We start from the raw sequence: 22001 nt of genomic DNA on the forward strand, positions 1-22001 counted from the left end.
TACACTAAGTGCGGTAGCGGCAGGTAAAATGAAGTTTTACCCGCTGGCCATGATGGCAGGTTTTCACACCGTATCATCCCAAACCCGCCACATTGCTTATGCATTCCAGGAAAACACCATTCCCATGGCAGGCTGGCTCTCATTCACCCACCATGCCATCACCTTGCTGCTTCATCACACCGGGCGCCATATTTAAAGTACAGCCGCGCTCAGTGCTTCCAAGCCAAGACATGACCTCGAAAGGTAAGAAGACTGCAAACCTCAAGTGCCTTTTGGACAGCATGGAGGCCCGCTGGAGGGCAGCTACATTACCAGTATGGCTTGGTAGGTTATGGCAATGGTGATCAGTGCCAATGCTACACAGAAGAGGTTGGCCATCTAATGGAGATAGAGAATGAATGATCTCATCTGTGCAGCCAGGGTAAGGCAGCCTTCTGATCACTCTAAACTCACACACTCAAGCCCATCACCCATTCACTGGCATCTCACTCACTGCCAGCTCAAGGGACATCACCACTCACACACACCCTCACATGTCCATCTGATCTCATGTCCTCTGGAGGCTGCCTCCTCAGTCCTCACTATCATGAGGGCACTTGCACCAGATCAACATGTAACCCCACATACACCCTGGAATACCCCCTTCCCAAGTACAGCTCTCATCCTGCAGCCTCTTCCCTTGCCTGAGGCCACTCCTCTCAGTTCGCCAAGCAAGCCCTGCAGCCATTGAAAAGTCACCCACATGTGGCTGATCTGGTAGGTAGAGACCTACCCGTAAGCCCTCCTAAAAGTGATGTGGTGCTGTTTGTGAAGACTGGCATTGATGACTGCAAGTGCTGAAAGAAGCAAGGTAGGCAAACAAACCTTGAAATCCCAAGTGAAGTGCAGCACGCCAAGTGCACACCTTATATATGCTGTTGTGAAACTTGTGACGCGGGCAGACAATCCAGCAGGAGGAATGAGTCCGGCGGGCTGGGCTTATAATGATATGCTGATGCATAACAATGAGGTTCCCAACATCTGATGGTGGGGAATGTGGTCCACCATCGGTGAGTAGAGCAGACAATTGCAAACTGGTTTTGTTACGTCATGAAACCGATTTTTGGTCTTCTCACCATATTGTCCGTTCACACCACCGAACACGTCCAACGCCGGCGGGCAGGGAAAATCCCAGCCAGAACCTAACCATCTCCCCTCGACATTCAATGGCATTACCATCGCTGAATCCCCCACTATCAACATCCTGGGCGTTACCATTGACCAGAAACTGAACTGAACTAGCCATATAAATACTGTGGCACAAGAGCAGGTCAGAGGCTGGGAATTCTGCAGAGAGTAACTCACCTCCTGACTCCACACACCCTGCCCACCATCTATAAGGCACAAGTCAGGAGTGTGAGGAAATACTCCCCACTTGCCTGGATGAGTGCAGCTCCAACAACACTCAAGAAGTTCAACACTATCCAGGACAATGCAGCCTCTTGATTGGCAATCCAGCCACCACCTTCAACATTCACTCCCTCCACCACCGACGCACAGTGGCAGCAGTGTGTACCATCTACAAGATGCACTGCCAACTCACCAAGGCTCCTTTCACAGCACCTGCCAAACCCGCAACCTCTACCACCTAGAAGGACAATGGCAGCGGATGAATGAGAACACCACCACCTGGAAGTTCCCCTCCAAGTCACTCACCATCCTGACTTCGGACTACATTGCCGCTCCTTCACTGTCGCTGAGTCAAAATCCTGGAGCTCCCTTCCTAACGGCACAGTGGGTATTCCTACAAAATATGAACTGCAGCAGCTCAAGAAGTCAGCTCACCACCACCCCCTCAAGGGCAATTAGGGATGGGGAATAAATGCTGGTCTAGCCAGGAATGCTCACATCCCATTAATTTTTTTTTTTAAAAACCTGACTGGTGTGAAATAAAAATGCACCACTAATTGTTTGAAATGAGCTGGCAGGAATGTTCAGCGTGGTGGTGAATTTGATCACAAATGCAAAGCTGTCTCTGCTGGATGTTGCCTGTAGGTTAGGCTCCAGTCGATGGCATAACCGGATGACTGCATCCCTACTGAATCATGGATGATAGAGTTAGGCAGCCGCTTTCAGACGTGCCCAAGTTGTTGTGGCTGGATAATGTAATTTCTGGACCATCTGAATGTGTGATTGAAGCTGACACTGAGACCTACCCTCCCAGTTCCATGGGTCTTGCTGTGTAGGATGTGTTACTCAAGCACAACATCGTGGAATCGTCTTTTGCTGCATGAATCTTATACTTACTTGGTGTTCCATGATGGCAAGCTCAGAGTGCTTTTGGCTTCATTATTTTGATGATAGAATGAATCATAGAATGGTTACAGAATGAGGCCAGTCAGCCCATCAAGATCATGCCAGCCCCCATTAGAGCAATTTAGTGAGTTGCACTCCCCTCACTCTTTTCCTGTGCCCCTGCAAATGCTTTCCTTTCAGATACTTGCCCTTTTGACAGTTACGATCGAATTTGCCTCCACTGGCCTGTCAGGATGATCCCCAAGTTGCAAACTCTTTACAATTAGCTGGTGACATCTGGCTTTTATAGTTTGACAATTTACATGTTTTCATTTGGTTTCGGAGCTGCTGCCAGTGAAAGTCTGAGGAACTAAACTTTCTGCCAGTGAGACTGTTCAGTGATGTTCAGATGTGGTTTCAATACCTTTAAGCAGGTGGCAATGGACCATTTCACCAACTGACAGGAGTGATCGGCCAGTGCTGCACAGAACTGATTTTCCTGGGTCCAAAGATCAAGAAAAAGGACCCGAGACCCAGATTGCCAGTAGAAGGTGCAGGACAGATTCACTCATGTTAATGGGGGAGGAGTTCATGGTCTTGCACCCTTTTTTGAGCTACCGAAATGCTCAGGTGCCCAGGAAGCACTGGCACTGTGACCTGGCCCCAAAAGCTGGTTAAATGAAGTGTCTAAAGGGATCCTGTGAACAGGCCAAAGATATGACTTGCCTTTATTTCACACACCCACCTGCCCCCAACCCCAAGAGGTTTAAGCTACAACCAGGATTAACTGGCTCCCAATCTCTACTGGCAAACTGAAGATCCCACTCTCTCTTCAGCTTCCTGCTCCTGTCACCAGTGCTAGGGTCTGCCAGGGGATGGCACTGTTCCAGAGCTTCCCTTCAGCCATTTAAATGCTCAACATAGAAAATAGGGCTATACAGAGCTTGTTCCCAGAGCTACACAAATGCCTCACATTGTGTATATGAGCTGCTCCTGTTTAGCAGCAGGCAGCATGGACTCTGAAAATCGACCCTCACCTCTTTCTGTTGATACATTAGATGGTCCAAGAACCAAAGTGGCAAAAGAAAAATTGGCTTGGGCACTGGTAAAGCCAATAGCAAAAGGATTGGCTGGCTGCATGAGCTGAACTAAATAAGTAGTTAGCCATCATCCACAAAGGACCATCTCTCCATTAGAGTGTGTATGAAGCACGTTAGGATTTTTGTTTTACGTTATTCTGTCTGTGTCTGAGCTACCATCCCTTCTAATTAATGATGAGTGCATGCCCAGCCCCCATTGCTAATGAGACATCAGGCAGAATCGTCACAGATTTGCACCAAGTGCAGTAGCGGGCAGGTGAAAGGACGTTTTACCCGCCGGCCGCAATGGCAGCTTCTCACGTCGTATCACCCCAAACCCACTGCATTAATTATGTATTCCTGGGAAACACGTCATTTAGATGGCGGGCGGGCTCCAATTCACTCGCCACGCCGTCACCTCGCTGTTTCATCACGCTGGGCGCCACATTTAAAGTACAGCCGTGCACACACCTCTCGGCACTCCTTGCCCAGGACTGCTGCAAATAAGACATGGCCCTGAAAGGCAAAAAGACTGCAGCCCCTAGGTTTAGTGACACATACCTCAAGCACCTTTTGGACGCTGTGGAGGCACGCCATGATGCTCTCTACCCCCACTCTGGCCGCAGGAGGGGCAACTACATTACCACTCCGGCGTGGTAGGCAATGGCAGTGGCAGAGGTTGGCCATCCAATGCAGAAAGAGGATGAATGATCTCATCTGTGCTGCTAGGGTAAGGCAGCCACTTCATCACTCTAAACCTACACACTCAAGCCCATCACACATTCATTGGTATCTCACTCACTGCCAGCTCAAAGGACATCACTACTCACTCTCTCACGCACACCGTATCTCCATCTGGCCTCATCTGCTCTGGAGACTGCCTCCTCAGCATCTTGAGGCCACTTGCACAAATCAACTTGTGCCCCCCCCCCCCCCCAACACACCCTGGGATACCCCACTTCCCCAGTATAGCCCTCGCCCTGCAGCCTTTTCCCTTGCCTGAGGCCACTTCTCCCCCTTTCGCAGCAAGTCCTAGTCCTGCAGCCGTACAAAACCACTCCCGCCTTATTGCTTGTCTGGTAGGTAGACACCTGCCCATGAACCCACTAAAGGTGCTGTGGTGCTGTCTGCAAAGCCTGGCACTGATAACCATGAGTGCTGCCCGAAGCAAGGTAAGAGCCAAGTGCAGCTCGCCAGGTGCACGTCACCTATGTATAGTTGTGAAATCGGCAATGTGCAATCATGCCAACGTGGGCGGATGATCAGTATGGGGGGGGGCTTATTCCAGCGGGCTGGTCTTATAATAATATGCAGATGTATTACAATGAGGTTCCCGACATCAGATGGCAGGAAACCGATTTTTAGCCTTCTCACCATAATGTCCACTCACACGGCCGAGCACGCCCGACGCTAGTGGGCACAGAAAATTCCACCCATCATCTTTTAAAATTTGTCTATCTTTTTACATTCATTGTTTTGTACTGTCCTGATGCTATGAGACCGCTGTTTGCAAGTGTCCCTGAGACAAATATAATCAAATAATTTTTTAACAATCCTGTGCAACACCTCAGAATGTTTTATAAAAACACTATATAAATGTAAGTTGTTATTATAAGGAAGCTTGCTAGCATTTCACATTTCTGAGATGTGTCAGTCATGGCTCAGTTGGTTGCACCCTTGTCTCTGAGTAGTAAGGTCTTTGGTTTAATCCTCACTCCAGGGCTTGAGCACAAAAATCAAGGCTGACACTCCAGTGCAGTATTGAGAGAGTGCTGCACTGTCAGGGGTGCTGTCTTTTGGATGAGATATTAAAGTGGGGACACCTTTGTAGGTGAACAGAAAAGATTCTGTAGCACTGTTTTGAAGAAAAAGAGGGGAGTTTTCCCCAATTTTATGACCAATATTTGCCACTGAAACAACATCACAAAAAACAAATGGTCTGGTCAGTATTACATTGATTTTCTGGGAGCTTGCTGTGTGCACATTGGCTGCTCCATTTCCTATATTACAACAGCGAGTATGCTTCAAAAGCACTTCACTTTGAGATGTCCAGTGGCCATAAAAGGCGCTGTATAAATGCAAGTCTTCAACCTGCTATAAACATAAAATATTTCACATTATCCCTCAGATTAGCAACCAGTGGCATTTTGCAGTTTAAACTTACAAAACTAATCCTTATGTTTTACTTTTGCAGATGAAAATTGCAGAGACATGTACTTCAACTGTAATGTTGTGGTACAAGCCAGACTCTGTGTCTATACATACTATAAAACAGCTTGCTGCGCATCATGTGCCACAGCCAGAAGAAGAGCCGATCAGCTCAGAAGCAGATAACTGCATCCGTTCAAAGCCCAAACTTCCTCCCAGATTGTGACACAGTAACATTACCATAGGAGAACTTGCAGATTCTACTGTTTTGAATATCATAATTGCAAAGAAAAGGGGTTAAATTTAGTATGTACACGGCTAGTTTACACAGAGAAATATACTGTATAGTATTAATATAATCTTATACCATTATCATGCTGGTATTTGGTCAAAGTGCTGAATTTCTAGTTAATTTGCAGTATTTGAGTTTCAGATATATGAAGTGCATTCTACAAATGAATGAAATATATTCAGTAACAGGTTTCAGGATCTCCCTTTGCAGAAGAAAGACTTCAGTTCTGATGAAAGGTCATCGAACTGAAACATTAACTCTATTTCTCTCTCCACATATTCTGCCTGACCTGCTGAGTATTTCCATCATTTTCTGTTTATATTTTATGTTTCAGAAGGCTGGTTGGAAAAAAAAAGCATGCATTGACTTTCACTGCACTCTTCCTTGACAAACTTGCTCTCTTAATATTGTGTTCAATTTAAGGTTTATCTGTGGATTTTTTTTTATAACTGAGAAACAATTTGTTGATGATATGGTACTGCAGCATCCTATGTTTACCAATTTAGAACTATCGCACTAAGGCAACTCCTCCAACTCTATTTAATTATATAGCGGAACCTGCTTTCATCTCAGGAACACCCTCTTTTCTCAATGCATACATTCCATCCATCAGCTTTTGATTCACCTGTCTGTTTGTCAGCATTTTGCAACCAGAATCTGTCAATTTGAACCAATTAGATCAGTTGGAGGTAGGGCTGACACCTGTTAGAATCATTCCTCCCACTGTTGACTGCGCACAAAATAAAAGGCAGATAAGGCTTAAGGTGAGCTGATGGTTTCTGAGCATTGCAGTTACAGGTGTTACCCAGCATTTGTGTAATTGCTAGGGCTTTGGAAGTAGAGGCTGAGGCAGAAGCAGCAATGACTTCTACTTAATTTAAAAAAATGATACAGAGAATGTCATATTTAGGATAAGTCAGGGTTGAGAAAATGCCATTTGTTCCATCCGTCTAGTACTCTATCTTCTATTAGATAGATTTTGACCCAGTGACAGTGAAGAAGTGGTGATATAATTCCAAGAAAGGATGGTGTATGGCTTGGAGGGAAACTTGTAGGTGGTGATGTTCCTGTGCATCCGTTGCCCTTGTTTTTCTAGGTGGTAGAGTTTGCGGGTTTGGCAGGTGCTGTTGAAGAAGCCTTGGTGAGTTGCTGCAGTGCATCTTGTAGATGGTACACACTGATGCCATAGTGCATTGGTGGTATAGGGAGTGGATGTTGAAGGTGATGGATGGGTTGCCAATCAAACGGGCTGCTTTGTCCTGGATGATGTCGAGCTTCTTGAGTATTGTTGGAGCTGCATTCATCCAAGCAACTGGAGAGTATTCCATCACGCTCCTGACTTGTGCTTTGTAGATGATGGACAGGATTTGGGGAGTCAGGAGGTGAGTTATTCTCTGCAGAATTCCCAGCCTTCGACCTGCTCTTGTAGCCACAGTATTTATATGACTGGCCCAGTTCAGTTTCTGGTCAATGGTAACCCCAGAATGTAGATAGTGGGAGATTCAGTGATGGGAATGCCATTGAATATGAAGAGAAGATAGTTGGATTCTTTCTTACTGCCTGGCACTTCTGTGGCATGAATGTTACTTTCCACTTATCAGCCCAAGCCTGAATGTCGTCCAGGTCTTGCATGGACAGCTTGGTAGCTGAGTTGTCGTGAATGGTGTTGAACATTGTGCAATCATCAGCGAACATCCCCACTTCTGACCTTATGATGGAGGGAAGGTCATTGATGAAGCAGCTGAAAATGGTTGGGCCTAGGATGCTACCCTGAGGAACTCCTGCAGTGATATCCTGGGACTGAGATAATTGACCCCCAACAACCACAACCATCTTCCTTTGTGCTAGGTATGACTCCAACCAGTGGAGAGTTTTACTCCCGATTCCTATTGACTCCATAGTCTAAGGCTCCTTGATGCCACACTCAGTTATATGTTCTTGATGTCAAGGGCAGTCACTCTCACCTCACCTTGGGAGTTCAGCTCTTTTGTCCACGTTTGAACCAAGGCTGTAATGAGGTCAGGAACTGAATGGCCCTCGTGGAACCCAAACTGGGCGTCAGTGAGCAGGTTATTGCTGAGTAAGTGCTGCTTGAAAGCACTGCCAATGACCCCTTCCATCACTTTGCTGATGATGGAGAATAGACTGATGGTGCACAATCTGGCCAGGTTGGACTTGTCCAGATTTTTGTGTACAGGACATGCCTAGGCAGTTTTCCACATTGTTGGGTAGATGCCAGTCTTATAGCTGTACTGAAGCAGCTTGGCTAAGCATGAGTCTTCAGTACCACTGCTGGAATATTGTCAGGGCCCATAAGCTTTGCAATATCCAGTGCCTTCAATTGTTTCTTGATATCATATGGAGTGGATTGAATTGGCATCTGAGATGATGGGACCTCAGGAGGAGACCAAGATGGATCATCCACTTGCCACTTCTGGATGAAGATTGTTGCAAATGCTTCAGCCTCGTCTTTTTGCACTGATGTGCTCGGCTCCTCTATCAGTGAAGATGGGGATACTTGTGGAGCCTCTTCCTCCAGAGACTTGTTGAACTATTCACCACCGTTCATGACTGGAAGTGGCAGGACTGCAGAGCTTTGATCTGATCCATTGGTTCGGTGACCGCTTGACTCTCTGTTGCATGCTGCTTTCACTGTTTGGCATGCAAGTAGTCCTGTGTGTTAGCTTCACCAGGTCACATTCACTCTCCCATCATGCCATTAAATTACGTTTTGACCAATCCCGCTGTTTCTGATTCTATTTACCTTGCCTGGTATAGACACTTTTCCAGGTATTTTTACCAAGTTGTAGTAAGTCAAACAAGAGCCACATTCAATCTGAAAAATTCATCCACTATGATGAAACAAATGAAACAAGGACCCATATGGAACAGGATATGAACCGGGTTTATTTTCAGTAATGCTGCTGCTAAAATAAAATTTTGCTTCCATACAAATGGCAAAATGATTTTTTTACTCTTTAATTGCAGCTACAGCAATTAGCAGATTATGTTTGAAGTTGAACAGATGTGGTTAGTGGTTTCAATGTTTTTTCCATTGTTACAGGAGACAATAGGAGAAGGGCTGTCCATGGAATTTGGGAACCAGTAAAAGATAGTGAGATCGGGCAGCTGCAGCACATCTTGATTATTGCTGAAAAAAAGAGATTTTTATTGTCAAAGTTTTTCATCTTGCATTCATCAGAACAATTCGTAAGAATACCAAATGTAAGGGAAGAACAATTTATACTATATGAGAATAGAGTGCTTCTCATTGTTTTCCACAATACATCTTCATCTCTTAATGTGCCTCAGGGAAAGATGGAGGTACCATTGGAGTAGGAGGAGAGAGAATAAAGGGTGATCTTGGACAGTTAGGGAGAAATCTTTGCACAACGTATATACCACTAATCCACTGATCGGAGGGCGAGTCCAATAGACAGGAAGAGTGAGAGGCAAGAGAGAGTGGAAGGGGTATTACAGAAGATTCTGCAGTCCAGGATAACTGAGGTCAGCAGTTCTTTCCTAACTTGATACTGTTGTGAGAAATTCGGTGTTGTCAGATTATGTGCAGTTCTATATATTGCTTCATTTCTTTCTTACTGTGCCATTCCTAATGGGATTAGAACTGGGTGATGCTGTTTGTATTGCTCTTAGAAATGGGAGTCCATGCTATTTGCTTCCTTCACGTGTTGTTGCATCCGACTCATCAAAAGTGCTTTTATCAATTTTACCCCATGGCCACAAATGGAATACGTTCTTGAAGACACAACTTGGATAACTTATTAGCTTATTAATCAATGCCATGATGCCATTACCAGTAAAAGCTGTACACAGACCAGTGATTCCACGTTGCTAAAGAATTATCATTGCAAAGCTTGAGATCAGATGCCTGCCTGCTTATTTATACTGATGTAAACATTTAATCTGTTTCATTTGTGTAGATGTGATGTAAACTCTTCACAAACTGCAGCAGATTCAGAATGCTGTAGTTTGAATCTTCTCCCACAGTTCTGGTTCCACTGGCTCTATGTGCACCAGGAGACTGATTTGAAGATTCTCATTCTCATCTTCAAATTCCTCCGTGGCTTTGTTCCAATTCACATTGGAGTAATCCTCCTCAGCCTAGCATCTCCGCCTGTAGCTTCCTGCGCACTTTACTCTTGAGTTTCTGCTCCATTCACACTGACTTTGGTCCACCATCGGATCACCATTATGTCCCTGCCCTTCTTCAAAAAACACTTTGTTAACTTTCATCCGGCCTTCAAAAACTGCCAATGAATCTTTCATTTCCACCATGCCTTCAGTTTCCCCTTTCTTCCCCTCATTTCCTCCTTGATGCCCGCCCATTCTGCTTTGTAAAGTGCTCTGAGGCAACTTCCTGTGCAAGGAATTGATATAAATGTAAGCTGCTGTTCAAGGCATTTTGGTAATCTGCAGATTTCAGATCTTGATAAAAATGAGGAAGGTAAATTAATTATGGGAACGCAGATGGATGAAGTGAGCTGCTGTAGTGCTGCTATAGTGTTTTTGTTAGAAGTACAATTTGGGAATAGGATGCCATAAGCCACTGGAAATCAACTGTGAATATCAGGAACTGGAAAAAGTGAGTTCTGGTTCAACAGGTTTGGCCGCAGCTTCATATTTTTGAACATTTTAATTTGTAACACAGTGCTTTTGTTCACCATGATCTCCACATCCTGCCAGCACTGCAAAAATTAGTTTCTGGTATGGAAAAAAACATTTACTGACATCACAGAATGCATTTCCAACACACAATATACAAAAGGGGTTCTTACAGCTGGCCATGGCACACTGATCATTTCCAGATTAAGGTCAATTTTAACTCTGGGTGCATTTAGGCTGGCGAGGGTACAGAGAGGGAGCGAAATCCCATGACTCATTTAAGCACAGCAACACTGTCCTCCGTCCAAAGCTGACGAGAGTGACAGTCAGGGCCAACATATCCTTGATTTTTTTTGTATGTGTGTATTACGCGGGCCCCTTTGCACAGCCAAGCACAGGAGCTAACTCAAAGGTGTCGACTTGTGCACGGCATAGAAAGGAACCTTTGGGTTCCTGCATGGCTGTACAGCTTAGAGAGGGCATTGGTCAGGGCAAACAGGCAAGAGCAGAAATTGGGAGGCAAGCATAAGGAGTCTGTGGGTCTGAAGGCATGGAAGAGGCTGGGGGAAACACAGTGATGTTGACACTGCAAGGGAGAGGCAAGTCTGGGCAGGAATGGCCCTAGGACCCATTGTGGACCTGGGGGGAGGGGAGGGAGTGTGGAAAGAGTGCACCCCTGCAAAACAGATCAATTCAATATAAATATAGTCTTTTCTGGCCTCTCCGCCGGCTGCTACTAGCGCCTGCTAGATTAGGTTCCCAGGAGCCACACTAGCCTTTTGGCTAAAATGGCATTGCAGTTCCAGTGACGCTATCTGGTTGTGACTTCTAAATGTAAAGTAGGCCCCCATCTGCACGGGACAAGGTTATATTACCACCATCTTAATCCACTGCCCACGATATTCTCACCAGGCAGGCAGGGTTGAAATCGACCCTCTCAAGAGTTTTCCTTATGAATTGGTCAGCATGTTGAGGAGCCATTTTGGAGTTCATCTGCATACTGTACCTTACGCTGAGCACCTTGTATACAAACATAGACCACTACTGCATTACTCACTAATCGTCGGCTGGCTTCTTGAAAACATTCATGCTTTATCTGACTGTTCACAAGTCGAATATTCAGACATATAACAATCAAGAACAATCTGTGATTGTTAAAATGAGCTGAACCAAACAAGTCCTCAACATGTATTTGATTTTAACATAATCACTGAGCTGACACCAATTATTCACTGGCACCCTGCTTCTATACTAAAGCAGGCAGTTTGAGCAAACAATCTAAATGAATTCCAGACTTTGCTGTGTGAAATATGTTATGATTTTATGCAGTTGCCTTAAAACAGCTGATGCCAGTATGTGTTTCTTGAATAATTTACTGAACACAGATACATGTGCAGGCTTATTGAAAAAGCTAGGAATACATTTGGAAACATTTACAGTAAAGCGGTCCCTTAATCAGTGTTGTTTTTGTGCTTGAATTGAAAAACAATATTTAAAGGAGTTTAAAACTTGTTCAATTCTCAGACACTTAAAATCTTTATTTTACCAGTAGTGGGATGAGGTACCACCTCATAATAGCCATACCAATATGTACCCAAATATGAGCCTATTATTTTCCTGATCTGTGTTACTAAATGTTTCCTGCTTTGTGTATGACTTGTTTTCCTGGATTTGGTTACTTGGTATCTCGGCACAGACCACAAATTTATCCTCTGAATGTCCTGGTCCATTTTATTCCTCATTTCCCGGTCTCTTGTTGTTCAGTTTTCGCAAGTCGATATTACTCAGTATTTCCTAGTATTTGTGGACTGTGTTACTTGCCACTCCCTGGCCTTGTTTCACAGGGACACTGGCAGGCTGGAGAACAGGCGAGTGGAGCAGTAAATTAGGGCGCCGTTCCATCGGCGGAATGCCCGCCACCACCTGCCAGCCCCACCATAATTTTACAGGTGGCAGAGGAGGTACCAGGTGAGCCACCTGCCAGTTTTTCTTTCCCAAAGAACTTTGGCATTGGACAGTTCTTCACTGCCCTGATTGGCCAATCAGGGCACTGAAAGGTGAGCCATCAGTCAGGACCCTCTGACTGGGTAATCAGGGATCTCAGGGACTTACTTAGGTTCAAGCCCCAGCAAAAGAAGTCTCCGATTAAAACAATGGAAAGAGCAAAGCAGGCGTAATTTTCATACCACGGCAGAGTGGCTACAAGAGTGTTCCTGAGAATCAAATAGTGGAAAATCTTTGATAGGAAGTGATCAAATCAGTTTAGATTCAGTATGGTGGCTTTTATCATAGAATGATATAGCACAGGGGAGGCCATCATTTCAAAGAACTGGTTAGTCTCATTTCCTACTCTTATTCATATCCCTGGAATTTTTTGTCCTTCAACTATTTGTCCTATTTCCTTGTGAAGGCTGCTATTGAATCTATAAGCACCACCCTGTCAGACAGTACATTTCAAATCTTAACCACTTGTTATGTAAAAATATTTTTCCTTATGTTGTTTCTGGGTCTTTTTCCAATCATCTTAAATCCATGCCTTCTAGTTATCGACCCTTCAGGCATTCAAAACAGTTTCTCTTTACTCTGTCTACACCCTTCTTGATTTTAAACATCTCTATCAAACCTCCTCATAACCTTAATAAAAACAGAAAATGCTGGAAAACCTCAGCAAGTCTGACAGCATCTGTGGAGAGAGAAAAACAAAGTTAACATTTCGAGCCCGTTTGACTGTTGCTCAGAGCTGAAGAACAGTCATATGGACTCGCAACATTAACTCTGTTTCTCTCTCCACATATGCTGTCAGACTTGCTGAGTTTTTCCAGCACTTTCTGTTTTTATTTTGGATTTCCAGCATCCGCAGTATTTTGCTTTCATCTCCTCATAACCTACTCTACTTTAAGGACTTGATCTCTGATCCAACGTTCAATCAATAAATGTTCAATCAATTTAGAGCCGCAGGATTGCCTTGCAGTGGGTCTGCTTCTCACAGGAAACATAACTGTACACAAATGCTTCCACTCTCAGATTCTGTTAGCTAAAATACCTTTTTAATGAACTCTGCTCATATGTGAAATGTTGCTAATTAAACCTTGGTCCAATTTTGTCTGGTTTATTGCAGCATTAAAGTGGACTCCAAGACCACCAGCTACCTCCTTTCCCTGGGATCGCACAGTGAGTTGGTGTGATGTGGGGTGTGACATTTGCCCATACAAATGAGGAATTTTGATGAGTTATCCAACCTTAGCTGGTGTAGTGGGTTCCTTGTTTACATTTGGGCAATATTATTTTGTTCCTGTCCTTGGCGCAGTGCAACTTTCACTCAGTTAAACTGCCTCAATTTAAAATCCCTGCTTTGCAGCCTGGTGTTTAAGGGCAACTGTGTTACTTATTTACAAATCATTCAGTAATTTCTCCCCTAAAAGAGAATACGTAAGTGGTCGTTTGAGAACTCACTCTTAGCTGTTATAAAATCATTTTGTTGGTTGTAAGTTTTTTTTTATATGTCAGAGTGATTTTTCAATTTTTTGGCATTTGAACTTAGTTATATTTATTAAAAGCTTTGTTTTAATTGGAGACTTCTTTGCTGGGGCTTGAACCAAAGCGAGTCCCAGCTGGAACCCCTGATTATCCAATCAGAGAGTTCTGACCAAACGGCCAATCAGGGATTCAAAAGGTGAACCAATCTGGTCAAATCAGATGAAAATCTGTCCAGTGTCAAAGTTATTTGGGAAAGATGAATTTGCGGGCAGCCTGCCCATGGCCCAGTTGAAGCTCTTAAGTGGGCAATTAATGCCCAATTAAGGGCCTCATCCCACCACCGCTCTGATACAACGGGTAGCGGGAGAGGCCTGTGCCCAGAGCGTGTAGTCCGACAGCTTTAACCTAACAGGCTGCTGTTCAGTAAGAAAGGAGGGAGGGGGTGCCTCTTTCCCAGACCCCCTTCCGCAAGTTTTGCCTCCCAGCATCCACCTTCCCTCACTTCCCAGTCCAGCGTGCACACCCCAACCCCCTGCCATCCCAGCTTCAGCGAGATCCCAGACTTACCTGGCTTTGGGGGCATCCATAGTTCCTCTTCCTCCTGGGGCCTCCTGCAATACTGGCAGTGGCCACCGACCAATTGGCTGCCAGCTCCATGAGGCAGACTTCCTCCTGGAGACTGATTAAAAGATCGTCACCCAAAAAATTAAAGGGGAGCGAGGCGGCCAAGTGGAGGCAGACTTGCCCTCGAAGTTTACACTGGGTTGGTGGGGGGGGGGGAAACATGCCCTCAACCATGTCAGATTACAAAGTGCATTTATTCACTGAACCATGCAGGAAGTAGATCAATTATTATGTTTAGTTTTATCTTACTTGCCGATTTGTTCCCTTCCCGTGCTGCTGTTCCTGTGGTTTGGTTGTACAGCTGACCCCGCAGTAAGCTTCCTAAGCAGCCATTATTCATTTCAGCTCAGACAGTGGGTGCTGACAGACTCTTGCGCCTTTAAGAATCTCATAGAGTGTTTCCTTTTGTGGGATAATCGAGAACTAGGGGTCACTGTTTAAAAATAAGAGGTCGCTCATTTAAGACAGAAATAGAACCATAGAAAAGTGACGGCACAGAAGGAGGCCATTCGGCCCATGCCAGCCCGAGGACTCTCAGGTGCTCTTTCTACCTGAGAAACCTCCCTGCACCCAGCCCATAGCCCTGCAGCTTTCAGCACTTAAGGTGCAGATCCAGGTACTTTTTAAAAGAGTTTAGAGTTTCTGCCTCTACCACCAACTTGGGCAGCGAATTTGATGATGAGAATTTTTTTTCTCTGAGGGTCCTGAGCCTTTGGAACTCTCTTCCTCAAAAGGCAGTGGAAGCAGAGCTTTTGAATATTTTTAAGGCAAAGCTAGATAGATTCTTGGGTGACAGGTTATCAGGGTTGGGCAGGAATGTGGGGTTGAGGTTACAGTCAGATCAGCCATGATCTTATTGAATGGCAGAGCTGGCTCGAGGGGCCGAGTGGTCTATTCCTGCTCCTAATTCATATGTTCAATGAGAATGAGCCCAGTTCAGAACTCATCAATGTCCACATACACACATCTATAAATACATACACACTCGTGCACATACATATACAGACATACACACACATTACTAACTGCGATCATTGGATAGCAATCAGGCCGAACCAATTTCCCTCTCCCTAATTTAGGAGCATTAAGGACAATTACTCCTCCTTGCCTGCCACCTTGGCTGAGATCAATTAACTCAATATTGACAGAGCCTTCCTGCTCTATATGGTTCGACTACTGCCTGGATTAACCCTTTGCCTGGGTCATCCTGCTGCAGTAGTCACCTACACATTAACGGTCTAATGTTGTGATCTCGCTGTCACTAAGGTTCACCATTTTCCAACATTTCTAATCAGAATTTGCCGCAACTGACCGGGCAGCCACTTTTTCCCCAGTGAATTGAAGAAAGCTAATAGAATTTATTGCAAGAGGAATTGAAAACACAATTATGGAGGTTATGCTTCAGTTATACAAGGTATTGGTGAGACCACACCTGAAGTGCTGTGTACAGCATTGGTCTCCTTTTTTAAGGAAGGATGTAAAGGCGTTGGAAGCAATTCAGAGAAGGTATACTAGACTAATACCTGTAATAGGCAGGTTGTCTGATGAGGAAATGGTGTACAGGCTAGGCTTGTATCTACTGGAGCTCAGAAGAGTAAGAGGTGACTTAAATGAAACATATAAGATGCTGAGAGTTCTTGACAGGGTGGATGTGGAAAGGATGCGATTTCCTCTTGTGGGAGAACTAGAGGTCACTGTTTAAGAATAAGGGGTCGCTCGTTTAAGACAGAGATTAGGAGATTTTTCTCTGAAGGTTGTGAGTCTTTGGAACTCCCTTCTTCAAAAGGTGGTGGAAGCAGAGTCATTGAACATTTTTAAGACAAAGGTAGGTAGATTCTTAATAAGCAAGGGGATGAGAAGTTATCAGGGGTAGGCAGGAATGTGGAGCTGAGGCCACAATCAGATCAGCCGTTATCTTATTGAATGGCGGGGCAGGCTCAAGGGGCCGAGCAGCTCCTAATTCGTATGTTAGGAAAATATAACTAGAGTGTTGACATAAAGTCTTAAATACACGCTTTAAATCAAGGCAGAATGTGGCTCATGTCAAAAGCATTATCACCACCCGGAGTGATCTCTTGGCGGAATTAGACCACGCTGTTGAAGGGTCATAAATTTGAATATAGTTGTTACAGGGGAATGCCATGTGGCCCATTGTGGCAAATCCTGATTAGAAATGCTAGAAAATGGAGAAACGCAGTAACGGGGAGATCACCATGCTAGACCGTTAAATTAAATGTGACTACCTCACTGATCTCGTTACTGCAGGTCAACCTAGGCCAAAGCGTTAATTCAGCCAGCAGACATAGAATACAGAACAGAAAGGTTTGCAGTCAGTGTTGAATTCAGGAGCCTCAGGAGGTCCTTAATCGTGTGAACAATTTTTAGTTAAAACAAAACAGCCCACCAACTATAAATCACATCGCCACCCGTGCCATTATTTTTAAATCTAAGTGGCAGCACTATTTAAACTGCCAAGGAACCGGTGAGACCGGTGTTGTTTTCAGTGACAGGGTAGAGCTATGAGCATGAACTTCCAACTGTTTTGGCAAAGGACAGCTGCGGAGCGGTGCAAAAGACCGAGGGAGATATAGAGCACCATAGTGCCACCATAAGTCATTTACTCCATAATTTCCTCTTCTGCACTGTTCGAGTCCCAACCCAACTACATGCACCATTATAAAACAGGACATCCCCAGGAAAGTCTGGACCAATGAATTTTCAGGGTAAACCATCGAGATTACAATTTTTTCAGTGTTTGAACCAATCATTTTGATAGATGAACAATTGCCATTCCACTGGAGCATTTAATATCAAGCACCAATCAATGAAACACCAAATTAGTTGCAGCAGTCACTGTACACTGACTTAATTCTTCATAAAATTGTAGAATGGTTATGGCACAGGAGGAGGCCATTTGGTCCATTGTGTCCAGGCCAACACTCTGCAAGAGCAATGCAGCTAGTCTCGTTTGCCCCACCTTTTCCTGATATTCAAGTAATTATCCAACTCCCTTTTGAAAGCCATAATTTCTCTGCTTTCACCATACTCAGTGCATTCCAGATCCTAACCACTCGCTGCTTAAAAAAGTTTCTCCTCATATCGCTTCTTGTCATTCACCTTAAACTGTGCCCTCTGGATCTCAACCCTTCCACCAGTGGGAACAGCTGATCCCTGTCCACACTCTGCACACCCCTCGTGCTTTTGAACGCCTCAATCAAATCTCTCGACCTTCTCTTCCCTAAAGAGAACAACCCCAGTTTCTCCAGTCTATCCATGTGACTGAATTGTACCTGTTGTCCCACAGGGCACTTGTAACAGTGTAGGGATGAACAGCAAATTGCAAGAAGATGGAACGCAGGTGCGTGGCTATATGGACACTGCTACACAGCTCCAGAAACAGCAAGAAAATTTGTGAAATAGCTACTCAGCAATAGGTTCTGTGATTGAAACGGCACTATGAAAGAGCAATGGCGATTGAACACTGTGAAAATGCTGTGATTGCAGTTTGATGTGTAAAAAATGTATTTTTAATCTAATCTCAGATTAAAAGATCCCGTTGTTTGGGAGATTGTAAAAATGCGTGGACTGTTTTTATTTGGAATAATTTATTTTGTATGCAGTGAAACCTCCCAGTTATTCTCTAGGCTGTGTATAGGACAAACCCTTGTGTAAGATGTTGCCTAATTGCTCGTCTGCTGTTACTTTTTGTATTTGTTTTGTAGTTACCTTAATTGCATATGTGAGAAACCAGGTTTTGAGCACTCTCAAATATCTGCTAATTTCCATTAGCCACCTGGCCAGATAAAGAGGTTCTATTGTAATTAGAACTGAAATGTTTGGATTTTCTTTTCTGTACTGATAAGTGGCTGATAGGTTTATTCCTTTTACACTGTTAAATAAAAAAAGTTATTTACTATTAACTGTATGAGGTTTCTTTGACTAGAAATGTGAAATAAAGGATTAGTGCATTGACACACCGTCTCTTTACCTCTGGGACCTGGCTTGAATTCTATCCAAATTAAGGATCTGCCTATGACTTCCTTGTTCTGGCTATAAAGGGCCCTGCATGAAAAGGTTGTTTATCATCTTATGTGCAAATGTGGGTACAAACCAGCAGAAACTGATACCAAGTTGCCAATCATTTTCAGCAACAGATGGTGAGGATACAGGACAATTCAAACCGATGCAATCTGAGGATAAGGTTGGGGAGGAAGATAGTGGGTTGAGAAGGCGCACAATTCGCTGGTCTCCATTTTCTCTGAGCCCTCTTCTCAGCCAGCTGAGCTTTGGTGTTTCCGCTCGCCTCTTCCAAAGCCCTTCTAAACAAACAAACAAACAAACAGTCAGCCTCCAGAAGTCATAGCCGTCAGTGACAGTCTCCCAGTTGTCAGTGTCAATATCTGTCATCTCCTCTGCAGGTGTCCTTGTAATGGAGGTACGGACACCAAGTGGCTGTGACCCAATGGCTAGTTCACCATACGAAAGAGGTCTTTGAGTATATGGCTGTCATCCATCCAATGAATGTGGCTGAGCCAGCACAGATATCGTTGGCTTAGCAATGAGTGTATGCTGATGGAATGCTCCGAGTTGTTGAACTGGTCTTGCCAAGAGATGCTGAGGATATTTCTTATTAGCAAAAGTAGAAACTGTTCAGCCTTTTCTCCAGCCTGGCATATGTTGTCCAGGTCTCACCACTGTAGAGGAGCTCGCTGAGGACACAGACTTGGTAGGCTCGCAGTTTGGTGTTCTCAGTCAGGTTGCTGTTGTTCCACATGTTTACTCAGCTTGAACATAATAACTCTTTTGGGAGCAGCTTTTGCAATATGTGTTGATTTCAGCATCAAGTGACAGATTGCTAGCAATTATGGAGCCTAGATATGTGAAACTATCAATAACCTCCAGCGTCACATTGTCAATGCTGATAAATGGCAATATGACAACATCCTGGACCATAATATTGGTCTTCCTGATGCTGATGGTCAAACCAAACTTTTTACAGGTGTGAGAGAGTCTATCCATTTGTCGCTCAGTATGAAATGTTGGTGTGGCATTGTCAGCATAGAGCAACTCTCTGATGAGGAGTTGGCACACTTTTGTCTTGGATCTCAGATGAGCAAGGCTGAACAGCTTTCTGTCAGTTCTGGTATATAAATAGACACATTCTGTAGATGAACTGAAGGTGTATGACAGCAGTAAAGAGAAGAATGTGCCAAAGGGTGTCAGTGCCAGAACACAATCCTGTTTGACTCTGCTGTGGATTTCAAAGGGTTCCGATATTGCCCCACCATAGTTGACCTTACCCATCATGGAAAGAGGAGATCACATTGAATAGCTTCGATGGGCAGCCAGTTTTCTCCAGCAACTTAAATAGACTGTCTCTGCTCACGTGATTGATGCCTTGGTGAGATTGATGAAGGTAATGTATTGTGGTCTCTTTTGTTCATGGAATTTCTCTTGCAGTTGCTGGACTGAGAAGATCATATCAACTCTATCCAGTCCTGAATCCACACTGGGATTCGGGGTAGATATGTTTAGCCAGGACCTGCTGTCTGACATGGGCAACAGGGGAAAATAATTTACACATGATGCTCAACAGGGAGGTGCCTCAATAGTTGTTGCTGTGGACACTCTTGTTTTTGAACAGGGTCACAATCTTTGCAGCACACATATCCTGGGACATGGCCCACCCCCTACCCTGCAGCAGAGACAGAGAAGTTGGTACAGATGCTGCAGGAGTGCTGGTTTCCCATACTTGATGAGGTCAGGTTATTTGGCATCAGTACCTGGAGCTTTGTTCATGGCAAGTGAGTCAATAGCTTTGCTAAGCTCTTCCACTCTGGGTTCAATATCCAGCTCTGCAGTGGCAGACAAGTTTCCTATTGTGTCTAGAGCTTCCTTGATGACAGCGTTTGCCCTAGAGTGCAACACAAGTTAGTGTTCCACCCATCTCTCCAACTTCCAACTGTTTATTGCAGTCGGTGATGACCTCACCACAGCACCCGCACCACACCCCCTCCCCCCACCCCCCCCCACCCCCAACTCCACACTTTGTTTTCAATGAAGCCATTGCTGATGGACTGTTGCCTTTTGATCCCATTATACAAGCCCCTAGCATTTCCTGTGTTGAAGCACATCTGGATATTCTGGCAAAGATGTAACCAGAAGTCATTGGCGCACTGCCTAGCAATCTGTTGGACTTTACTTTAAGCAGCTCTTAGTGCAGTCAGAGTCTTCTTGCTCAGATTGCTCTTACAATTAAGTAGAGTGGACCAGTTGGCTTCAATGACAGGTTCCATCACAGTGATGTTAGCTACAAACCAGTCTGTATTTTTCTGCTCTTACTTCCCACTTGTTGAGAGTGCGGTATTGTAGATGGCATCTCAAAGTATGTTCCATTTCACATCTGCACTCTGTATCGGAATGCAGGAGAGCACACATTCAATTGAGTCAAGGAACTTCTTTTTATTCATTCATGGGATGTGGGTGACACTAGCTTGGTCAGCATTTATTGCCCATCCCCAATTGCCCTTGAGCTGCCTTATTGAACCACTGCAGTCCATGTGATGCAAGTACACCCACAGGGCTGTTAGGGAGGCAGTTCAAGAGTTTGACCTGGTGACAATGAAGGAACGGTGATATATTTCCAAGTCAGGATGGTGAGTGGCTTGGAGGGGAGCTTCCAGGTGGTGGTATTCCCATGTGCCTGCTGCTCTTGTCCCTCTAGATGGTAGTGATTGTGGCTTTGGAAGGTGCTGTCTAAGGAGGCTTGGTGAGTTCCTGCAGTGTATTTTGTAGATGGTACACAGCTACCACTGTGCATCAGTGGTGACGGGAGTGAATGTTTGTAGATGGGATGCCAATCAAGTGTGCTCCTTTGAACTGGATGGTGTCAAGTTTCTTGAGTGTTGTTGGAGTTGCAATCATCTAGGCAGGTGGAGAGTATTCCATCACACTCCTGACTTGTGTCTTGTAGATGGTGGACAGGCTTTGGGGAGTCAGGAGGTGAGTTACTCAATGCAGGATTCCTAGCTTCTGACCTGCTCTTGTAGCCAGTTAGCCCAGTTCAGTTTCTGGTCAATGGTAGCCCCCAGGATGTTGAAAGCCATAGAGTCACAGAAAAAAGCCCTTTGGCCCATTGAGTCTGTGCCAGTCAAACAAGTACCTGATTATTCTAATCCTATTTTCCAGCACTAGGCCCAAAGCCTTGTATGCCATGGCATCACAAGTGCATGTCCAAATACTTCTTAAATGTTTGAGGATTTCTGCCTCTCCACCCTTTCAGGCAGTGAGTTCCAGATTCCCACCACCCTCAGTGAAAAAATTCTTCCTCACATCCCCTCTAAACCTCTTTCCCCTTACTTAAATCTATGCCCCCTGGTTATTGACCCCCCCCCCCCAAGGGGAAAAGTTCCTTCCTGTCTACCCTATGTATGCCCTCATAATTTTATACATCCCAACCATGTCCCCCTCAATCTCCTCTGTTC

The 22001-nt window shown here is 44.7% G+C and overlaps 1 protein-coding gene across 1 annotated transcript in view; it reads left to right on the forward strand.

Moving 5' to 3' along the window:
* Nucleotides 1-5740, forward strand: part of LOC121269681 (thrombospondin type-1 domain-containing protein 4-like) — a 381085-nt gene extending 375345 nt beyond the window's left edge. Inside the window, exon 17 of the mRNA XM_041174524.1 lies at nucleotides 5548-5740. Coding sequence (XP_041030458.1) covers nucleotides 5548-5687 — 140 coding nt within the window. The 3' untranslated portion in view covers nucleotides 5688-5740. The remainder of the gene's footprint in view (nucleotides 1-5547) is intronic.
* The last annotated feature ends 16261 nt before the right edge of the window (nucleotides 5741-22001 follow it).

The sequence above is a fragment of the Carcharodon carcharias genome, chromosome 1, assembly GCF_017639515.1.
Source record: "Carcharodon carcharias isolate sCarCar2 chromosome 1, sCarCar2.pri, whole genome shotgun sequence".
NCBI lineage: Eukaryota > Metazoa > Chordata > Chondrichthyes > Lamniformes > Lamnidae > Carcharodon > Carcharodon carcharias.